Here is an 11,034-nt window from a genome sequence, read left to right as displayed (position 1 = left end):
GGGGTCCTCCAGCCCCCATAGGTTAGGGTGTCAGGTAGCCAGTCGGAGGTTAAACAATAAAAAGGGAAAATTCGGACGACATCTGGAGAATGTCGCTTCTGGGATGAGCATCAGGCAGCGCCGCTTCTTTGAACCAAAGGTTTCGGTTAACAGCCTGATAATATAACATGGCGGACCCGGGGGTGTCGCGTTTCCGTCGGCCTTTGCGTGAAAGCCGATCTGCACGGCGTCCCGCCCCTGCCCAGGAGTAACTCAACACCGGGCCGTCGAGTCTGACAGCTGGCAATGCCAGGCAGCTACTCGGAGCCGAGACGTCGCAAGCCCAGCGTCTCAGGATGGACGGCAGGAAGGACACGCGAGGACCTCCAGGAGAAGCGGTGAGTCCTTAAAGCGGGCGGGCAGGCGGACGGACGGTGTGACCGCGCGACATAAACGGGCGGAGAGGAAGAGGAGGAGGACGTGTGACGACGGGCGGCAGTAGCCCGCTTCATCCCTTCGGCCATCTTCTAGAGCGCTTTCACGTTGGGGTCGTGAGGAGCAGGGGTTGTAGCTATGCTGGGCACAGTCACGCCAATCAGCCTTGGCATTGGGGGGCTAGCCAGCACTCTATATTATAATAATACATTTAATTTATATAGCGCCTTATTAACCTAAAGTGCACGGATCATAATTATTGTGGTTAAATAGCCGCCAGAAAATACATTTTGGAGGGGTGGTTTGAACCTGCACTCCCCCCGCCCCATAACGCCTATGCTTGACAAAAGGGGGAGGTGGGGGGATTGGGGTTCAACCGGAGGCAGAAGGTCGGACGCGCACACGAAGGCCGAAAGAGCAAACTGAGCTCAGGCAGAGGTGCGAGGCTGCAGCGCCAAACACTGCGCCACCGGCTGTCCTGAGAGGAGCGCTCGATGGCACAGGCGCTACACGCGTGGAGGGCTCAACGCGCTGAGATGCCACTGTTTGATCTGAGCCTGGCACCACATACTTTACATAGATAGATAGATAGAAAGGCGCTATATGACAGATAGATAGATAGATAGATCTGTGAAAGGCACTATATGATGGATAGATAGATAGATCTGTGAAAGGCACTATATGATAGATAGATAGATAGATAGATCTGTGAAAGGCACTATATGATAGATAGATAGATAGATAGATAGATAGATAGATAGATAGATAGATAGATAGATAGATAGATAGAAAGGCGCTATATGATAGATAGATAGATAGATAGATAGATAGATAGATAGATAGATAGATAGATAGATAGATAGATCTGTGAAAGGCACTATATGATAGATAGATAGATAGATAGATAGATAGATAGAAAGGCGCTATATGATAGATAGATAGATAGATAGATAGATAGATAGATAGATAGATAGATAGAAAGGCGCTATATGATAGATAGATAGATAGATAGATAGATAGATAGATAGATAGATAGATCTGTGAAAGGCACTATATGATAGATAGATAGATAGATAGATAGATAGATAGATAGATAGATAGATAGATAGATAGATAGATAGATAGATCTGTGAAAGGCACTATATGATAGATAGATAGATAGATAGAAAGGCGCTATATGATAGATAGATAGATAGATAGATAGATAGATAGATAGATAGATCTGTGAAAGGCACTATATGATAGATAGATAGATAGATCTGTGAAAGGCACTATATGATAGATAGATAGATAGATAGATAGATAGATAGATAGATAGATAGATAGATCTGTGAAAGGCACTATATGATAGATAGATAGATAGATAGATAGATAGATAGATAGATAGATAGATAGATCTGTGAAAGGCACTATATGATAGATAGATAGATAGATAGATAGATAGATAGATAGATAGATAGAAAGGCGCTATATGATAGATAGATAGATAGATAGATAGATAGATAGATAGATAGATAGAAAGGCGCTATATGATAGATAGATAGATAGATAGATAGATAGATAGATAGATAGATAGATAGAAAGGCGCTATATGATAGATAGATAGATAGATAGATAGATAGATAGATAGATAGATAGATAGATAGATAGATAGATAGATCTGTGAAAGGCACTATATGATAGATAGATAGATAGATAGATAGATAGATCTGTGAAAGGCACTATATGATAGATAGATAGATAGATAGATAGATAGATAGATCTGTGAAAGGCACTATATGATAGATAGATAGATAGATAGATAGATAGATAGATCTGTGAAAGGCACTATATGATAGATAGATAGATAGATAGATAGATAGATAGATAGATAGATAGATAGATAGATAGATAGATAGATAGATAGATAGAAAGGCGCTATATGATAGATAGATAGATAGATAGATAGATAGATAGATAGATAGATCTGTGAAAGGCACTATATGATAGATAGATAGATAGATCTGTGAAAGGCACTATATGATAGATAGATAGATAGATAGATAGATAGATAGATAGATAGATCTGTGAAAGACACTATATGATAGATAGATAGATAGATAGATAGATAGATAGATAGATAGATAGATAGATAGATAGATAGATCTGTGAAAGGCACTATATGATAGATAGATAGATAGATAGATAGATAGATAGAAAGGCACTATATGATAGATAGATAGATAGATAGATAGATAGATAGATAGATAGATAGATAGAAAGGCACTATATGATAGATAGATAGATAGATAGATAGATAGATAGATAGATAGATAGATAGATAGATAGATAGATAGATAGATAGATAGATAGATAGATAGATACTTTAATAATCCCAAGGGGACATTCACACTTTAGATATTCTCCCGGTATTCTCGTTGGCATACGCCCACATTTTTATATTGTGCCACTAGAAGTAAACCCGTTCACGTGATACAAATACAAAATAAATACACAAAGCGCAAAAAGACTGGAGGCTGAAAACATCCCCACATTAAAATCACCAAATAAAAAACAAGGCGTGAATGTCCACTTGGGTGACAGACAGCGAGGAGATGATTGACAGCGTGTCAGATTGGCTGCCCTCAAAGTGGTCTTCGCAGAAGGAGGATTTGTAAGTCTCTTTGGCTCAACAGATCCGCGCGCAGTTTGGCGAGAAAGGGGCGGGGCTTGAACGGAGACCCACGCCTTATGATTTGCATATTTCATTGAAACTGCTTATGACTTCCGGTCACCAACAGGCTAAGAGCCGCCACACTTGTGTATGGTGGTCGCAGGCTGCTGACGTATCTCTCTCAGGGATCCCTATTTCCATAACTTTCCACCTTGTGATTTTATATAGCGCCTTTCATAAAGATCATCATGAGCTACAATGCGGGTAAAGCACAACCACTTCTATAATGGGAGTACTGGCCGGTAAAGTGTCTAATTCAGCGAGTACCCTTGTAACCATATATAGCGCCTTTCAGACTAAATGTCGCCCCAAGACAATGCGTGACTGCGGTGAAAGCTCGTGGCTGATGATGTGTTTTACTTAATGGTGAAGACAGAAACCGGCGTCCTGCCCAGGGTTTGTTTGTTTCTTTCATCCGTACGCCCGATGATTGCTAGGATTGGCTTCAGCTTCCTCACGACCCCAGTCAGGATAAGTGGCTTTGGGAGTTGGAGGGGTGGACGAATGGACTAAAACTTTCATTTGTGTTGCTCTCTGGCACCTTTCATGGCTGAGCACCCTGAGGTGTTTTACAGGTAATGGCGGTTGTTTCCATATTTCGAGCCTTGCAGGTGAAATGACTGCTCAGGGTCACACAGTGGATGAAATTCAACAAGTAACCTAACTGTGTGATAGTGTGTGTACACTGCTCCAAAAAATGAAGGACACACTTAATGATGACAGCCTAACACCAAGGCAGTGAAGCTTCAGGGATGTCAGTCCGTCCAGTTAGGGAGCACAAGTGATTGGGAATCAACGTCACCTGCTTTGGTGCAAATGAAAGTGACAACAGGTGAACTGGAGTGGCAACAGTAAGACACCCCACCAAAAAGGACATGGTGGCCACAGACAGTTGCTCTCCTTATCCTCCCTGACTGATTCCTCTGTGGTTTTATGTTTTTGCTCGTGTCCTTGTCACTACTGGTAGCACGAGATGGCACCTGCAGCCCATTCAGGTTGCACAGGTAGTCCAGCCCCACCAGGATGGCACATCCATACGTGCCATCGCAAGCAGGTTTGCTGTGTCTCCCCGAGCGTGGAGGAGATGCCAGAGGGACAGGCTGTCACTCAAGAAGAGCTGGACAGGGTTGTAGAAGGGCATCGGCCCAGCAGCAGGACTGGCATCTTGCTCCTTTGTGCCAGGAGGAGCCCTGCCAGAGTCCTATAAAATGACCTCCAGCTGGCTACTGGTGCACATGTGTCTGACCAAACTGTCACCAACAGACTCCATGAGGGTGGCATGAGGGCCCAATGTCCTCTAGGGGGTCCTGTGGTCACAGCCACACACCATGAAGCTTGATTGGCATTCACCAGAGAACACCACAACTGGCAGCCTCGCCATTCTTGACAGATGAGAACAGGTGTGACAGAGTCTGCAACATCATCTGGCATGAGCGGTGTGGCAGTGGGTCAGTGATGGTCCGGGGAGGCATATCCTTAGGGGGCTAGGCAACGGTACCCTGACTCCTGTTAGCTACTGAGATGAAATCCTCAGAGCCATCGTCAGAACTTACACTGGTGCAGTGGGCCCTGGGCACATCCTGGTGCAGGACAATGCCCGGCCTCATGTGGCCAGAGTGTGTTGACAGTTCCTGGATGATGAGGGCATTGATGCCCTTGACAGGCTGGCACATTCCCCAGACCTGAATCTAACTGGGATGTTATCTATGGGTGCATCCGACACCACCATGTAGCGCCACAGACGCTCACTGATGCCCTGATCAGGTCTGCCACTGGCCGCCTCATCAGCAGCATGACCAGACATTGATGGTGGTCCATACAGGAATGGGGGGGGGGGGGGGGGGGACGGGGGGACACACTACTGTGTCACATTAGGAAATTCACGCCAGCCTGGGATTTCAATTTGTGACTTTGATGTTCGGTGTGACGTTGAATCAGCGCTCAGTGGGTTGTGACTTTGGTGTCCACTGACCGTCGTCGACTCATTTTGTTCTCGATGAATTACACAGCCGGACTCAGTAACGATTGAACACTTATTGAGTATTTCGCTTATCGAGATCCGATGTGTGATTGACGTGCTCCCTTCATTCTTGGAGCAGTGTATATGGCGCCCTTCCATATTCAGCATTACCCACATCTGTTTTACAGGTCTGCTCCCATATTACTGAACATTTTGTTGTGGTGGATGAAGAGACCTGCTGAGACTCAACGGCAGGGCTTTGACTTTACAACGGAGTGAGTTTGTATAGCGCCTTTCAATAACTCAGTTATCCTCAAGGTATGGGCACAGGGTAACCATTTCATGTATTTCTATGATGAGAGTCCTGACAGATAAAACCAAGCTGGCCAGGGCCACACAGTGGCAGAGACTGAACCTACCAATCTGTGATGCTATATAGCGCCTTTCACAATTCAGTTTACTTTCACTGTATCGAGCACCTTTTAGCGGGTGCAGACGTAGAGCGCTGTGACGAGTTCTCGGGTAAAATCCATCCATCCATTATCCAACCCGCTGAATCCGAACACAGGGTCACGGGGTCTGCTGCAGCCAATCCCAGCCAACACAGGGCGCAAGGCAGGAAACAAACCCCTGGGCAGGGCGCCAGCCCACCGCATTCTCGGGTAAAATGCAAATACAAATTTACAAAATACTAAGAGTACATGATGAGAGCACAGAGGGATGCGGGTTTGTTTAAAAGTCTGAATTAGCGTAAGGCGGGGGTGTCCAAACTACGGCCCGTGCTCCATTTTTAACTGGCCCGCAGCAAATTCTAAAAATATCATGAAATATGACCCACACACCATACTTGTTCTTTTCTTAGTTTTAACACAAGGCACTGTGCTGTCTTCATCAAGGCAGCGTCTTCACAAACAAGCGCAGCCAAAGAACAATTTTGCTACGGGTGACCAAAAATGGCAGAACCAAAGAAACACACAATAGCAAGTGAGTGCAGAAAATTTTAGACACGGTGGGAAAATGAATAGAAGTGAAGGGCAAGTGAGTCTATTTGATTTGCAATTAAACTGTTGCAGTGATGAAAGCATATAGTGCGTGTCGACAATACGAAATCAAATATCCGACCTCCACGTCCTACCCCGGTGCCGAGCGGGTACAGAAAGTTGAGCAAATGGCAGCCAGTCTGCTAGCTCAACAACAGCATTTTGTCCGTGCTAACAAAACACAAGAAAATGCGACATTAGCCAGTTATGAGGTAACGCAACTCACTGCCCGTTAAGGCACACCTTTCTCAGATGGTGACGTCATAAAACAGCGCCTCACTTAAGTCGCAGGAATAACGTGCCCGGGGGAAATGCGGGAATTCAATAACGTGCGCTTGTCCAGAAACGCAGTTGTGTGGCGAATTGAAGATCGATCCATCCATCCATCCATTATACAACCCGCTATATCCTAACTATAGGGTCACGGGGGTCTGCTGGAGCCAATCCCAGCCAACACAGGGCGCAAGGCAGGAAAGAAACCACGGGCAGGGCGCCAGCACACACACACATACACACACCAAGCACACACTAGGGACAATTTAGAATCGCCAATGCACCTGACCTGCGTGTCTTTGGACTGTGGGAGGAAACCCACACAGACACGGGGAGAACATGCAAACTCCACGCAGGGAAGGAGAGGCAGCAGCGCTACCCACTGCGCCACCGTGCCACCCGTGAATTGTCAGCTAACTTAAAACATCAAGTGTCAGATAAAGCTTGTGCTTTTGATTTTTACTCGATTGCATGTGATGACAGCACTTTATCTTCTTCTATAATACGCTACCGTGGCTGTTCGTTTGTCTGTCCAGGATTTTAAATCACCTGTAGCTCGCAAACCGTTTCACCTATTGACTTGAAATGTGCTACACATATACTACGTGACGTCTACTGTCGGCTTTCGGGGTGATGACTTTATTACTCTTTTTATTTTTATTTTATTGTAGAATCAACTCTCGGCAGCGCGCAACTGGGCGGCCGTGCGCGCATGCGTACAGGCGCCGTTCTCATTCCCTATCACCTTCGCTAATCATTCTTGAGGCAGATTGAAGACTTAAGTGCCAGATTAACTGAAAAATTAAAGAAAACGTACTAAGTAATTGCAACACAAAAACTAACAATCAGTTTTAATAACATGAAAAGATGCCGACGAAAGAAGAGAAGCAGCGGGCCGCTAGGGTGGAGTAAAGAAGAGCTGCTTAGGAAACAACAAGCGCATCAACCTCTGAGCAAACGAATGGTAAACGTACTGAGAAAGAGGATGGAGACTAGGAATGATCAAGTCAAGTGTATTCAGTGCGCCGTTACTGGTAATACAATAAATGAAAACCCATTCATGGAGAGCTGTGATGCTGTTTTTTCTTTACGCATATTCAATTATGAAGCATAATTTACCTACATTTGATTGCTTTTGCTGGCTTAATACACAGGAGGTGACGCAATATACTGTAGCTCACCTCTAGTGGGTGGCCCCCAGTGAAAAAAGTTTGGACACCCCTGCCCTACCAGACGGCACCAGAGATTTGAAAGTATTAAAAGGGATTACCCGGCTGGTGTCCCAAACCTTTTCGATTTGTTTGAACCCGTGTTTGCCCACCTCACACTGTAGACTGAAACACGAAAGAAAACAGCATGGCATGAGCACTCAGATGCCTTCACTGACTTACTTGACTGATTTCAAAGTTGGGTCATTTTTTTTTTTTATTCTCTAGTGACTCCAACTTTCAGGGAAAACCTCTCGTGGTTGGCCCAGCCCTCCGTACATTTCTCTGTATGTGGCCCCGAGTGAAAAAAAGTTTGGACACTCCTGGCATAAGGCGTCCTGATATCGATCTTGATTTACTTCATGAGGTACAAGGACACACAAAACAAGAGATAGACGTTTGAAATATTAACACTTGTGCTTCAGTTTAAATGTTTAAAGTCAAAATATCCTCGATAGTAACAGAAATGTGTCCTTTGTCACCTTCTGATGGAGGTCCGTAGAGGGCTAGTAAAGGATCAAAAACCAAAAGTCCTCTCATATTCATAATCACTGACCTTGAATAGTTAAAAACGATACCCGACATGCTTGAGTTTGGGATTTGTCACTTTGAACCTTCTGGGGGTTGGCAGGGTTAGGGGGCAGCTGGAGCCTACCCCAGCAATCACAGGGCACAAGGCAGGAACAACACCTGGGCAGGGCGCCAGTCCACCCACACACACGATTAATCCAATTCTGGGTTACCTACCCTGGCAGCTCTGGGATCAAGGTAGGAGGCACAGAGTGACAATTTAGAATGACAAATTAATGCAACCTGCATGTCTTTAAAGGGGTGTGCAAGGAAAAGCCACACAGACCCAGGAACGACGTGCAGCCTCCAAAGAGTTAAGTGCTTTGTGTGGTGAGAAAGCTCTTTATAAATACAAGGAATGAACACCATTTTTAATTGGACTGAAGATTTTGGACCTGTGAGACAGCGGTGCTCGTATTTATGAGTAAAGTGCTTTTTTTTGAAAGTCGCTATATAATGTGACAAGTTTACTTGGTGCAGGCTGTCTGGGTTTGCAGCGCCATCTAATGGTAGGTGGCTGTGCCAGTCACATTACTGCATAGAACATCCATCCATTTTCCAACTCACTGAATCCGAACACAGGGTCACGGGGGTCTGCTGGAGCCAATCCCAGCCAACACAGGGCACAAGGCAGGAACCAATACCGGGCAGGATGCCAACCCACCACAGGACACACACAAACACACCCACACACCAGGCACACACTAGGGCCAATTTAGAATCGCCAATCCACCTAACCAGCTTGTCTTTGGACTGTGGGAGGAAACCGGAGCGCCGGAGGAAACCCACGCAGACACGGGGAGAACATGCAAACTCCACGCAGGGAGGACCTGGGAAGCGAACCCAGGTCCCCAGGTCTCCCAACTGCGAGGCAGCAGCACTACCCACTGCACCACCGTGCCGCCCTGCATAGAACAACCATTGTTTATTAATAGAAAAAGTTCCTAGAAAGGCACTATATACAATAAAGAGTGCCGTATAAGGCACCTGCGGTGGCCAGATGACCCAAAGTACTGAATGCTGTCCAACTATCCCGTGTCTTTTCCCTTTCAGATGTTGGCGGAGGCAGAGTTGGGAGCAGACGTGGAGGTCATCCAGAAGGGCCATTGTGGCAGAGACAAGCTGGACTGCATCATCTGCTTCTGCAGCTTCAATCTGGCCGAGCGCCTGCCACGCAAGCTTTACTGCGGCCACACCTTCTGCCAGGCCTGCTTGCTTCGGCTGGATGTGGTCCTGAATGAGCAGCGCTGGATCCCCTGTCCTCAGTGCCGCCAAAACACCCCCGCGCCCCGGGGTGGGGTGGTCATGCTCGATCTGGACTTGGCCTCCTTCCTGGCGGCCAAATGTGAAGCAGAAAGCCAGAGAGCGGTGCCTCACCATAAGGGCGATGAACTGGATGGCAAGCTGCCCGGCAGTAAGCAGGAGCCAGTGACCCAGCAGCCTGCCATCTGGAGCCTCGAGACCCCCATAGAGCCCAGCTTTCCCAGGAGCCCGTGCTGCAGGAAGATTTGCTTGTGGTGCTTTTGAACGAAGGTTCAGTGGGGAAATGGCCTCACCTACCACTCTATAACACAGCGGTCACCGGCAGAGGAGGGGACAGGCTGGAACCCTCGAGAGGTTGGCACACCAGATGAGTTGAGGTGCAATGAGGATAAACTGGGGGGGGTGAAGGACATGAGTGAGGGCCACCCTGGTCCAGTGTCATGTGAAGCCTCGGGCTACGGAACTGTTCCAAGATGCCCAGCCGTTGTCCTTTGGCAAACCTCCATTGGTCAGTTTGGCTCACTGGGGCACAGCCAGGGTGTTTCTGATAACCTCAGACATCAACAGTAGGCTCACATGGCTTCACCCAGTGCTAACAAATGTGGCCAGAAATTCATGGGGCCTTTAGATATCATAAATAAAACATGAAAGCAGAAGGTGGCACAGCCTGGGGTGGTGCGCCCTTGGCATGTCAGATTCACAAGGCGCCGTCTCTGTCCACTTTGGGAAAACCCACCTGAAATGTCGGGAATGTCCATTCAGAAAGAGTCAGTCCACCCGGAAAGCCTGTCAAATGAAGTGGGCAGCGAGGGTCTTATTGATTCATGTTATAATCCTTTCACTTATTTTGTGCCAACTGTTAAATTTTATACTTTGTAAATTGTAATAAAAAAGACTCATTTTATAGAGCACCTTCCTGTAGCGAGTACCATTGTAATGAGCGTCATACGTGGATGATGATGATGATGACGATAATGAAAGCCTTGGAACCACTGGTAACCTACAATTTGGGGGCTTGTGATCTTATATAGTGACTTTCATAATAAATACTATTCCAAGATTGCACAACCATTTTCTTCATTTTGGAGCAACGTGAGTGCCACCCAGCCAAAGGTGCACTCGCCAGTGGGCCAAACTGACATACCACTGACTATACCCGTCGCATTCTGCTTTATAGTTCAATGATTGAACCGCGTGAAGTGACAAGCTCAGGGTGACACACTGAAAGGTTTATTGGTCTGAACTGAAACCTTGTGGTGTCACCTGGCACCCCAAAACACCTCGCTGCAAAGCGATTTACAAAGTGCCTTTTATTGCAGTAATTAACATGGCAAGGCAGCTCTTTGGTATTTGAGATATTTGCGTTTTGTTGTGTTGCTAGATTATTAAAAAAAAATGTTTGGCAACAGAGAACAGAAAATTTATGATAAGGTTGTTACTCACTAATCATGCAGCTGGAGAGCGGGCACGTCATACATGACGATCCAAAGCAGAATCTCACCCAAATCAATAGACAATAGACCCCCTACAACTCTATCTAGCCACACCCAGTCTGCTGTCAATCAGGCCTCTAACTCCTCCCAGCCGGCGGCT

General features: G+C 46.3%; 1 protein-coding gene across 1 annotated transcript; it reads left to right on the top strand.

Annotated features, from left to right (window-relative positions):
- The first annotated feature begins 202 nt into the window (after positions 1–202).
- rnf224 (ring finger protein 224) lies at positions 203–10,336 on the top strand. The gene is made up of 2 exons (XM_028809590.2): positions 203–377; positions 9,232–10,336. The coding sequence occupies exons 1-2, from the start codon at positions 336–338 to the stop codon at positions 9,703–9,705; spliced, it is 516 nt and encodes a 171-aa protein (XP_028665423.2). The 5' UTR covers positions 203–335; the 3' UTR covers positions 9,706–10,336.
- Positions 10,337–11,034: the final 698 nt, after the last annotated feature.

The sequence above is a fragment of the Erpetoichthys calabaricus genome, chromosome 9 (assembly GCF_900747795.2).
Source record: "Erpetoichthys calabaricus chromosome 9, fErpCal1.3, whole genome shotgun sequence".
In the NCBI taxonomy this organism is placed as follows: domain Eukaryota; kingdom Metazoa; phylum Chordata; class Cladistia; order Polypteriformes; family Polypteridae; genus Erpetoichthys; species Erpetoichthys calabaricus.
The sequence above is the reverse complement of the archived record's forward strand: the minus strand, read 5'-3'. Positions and strand labels throughout refer to the sequence as shown.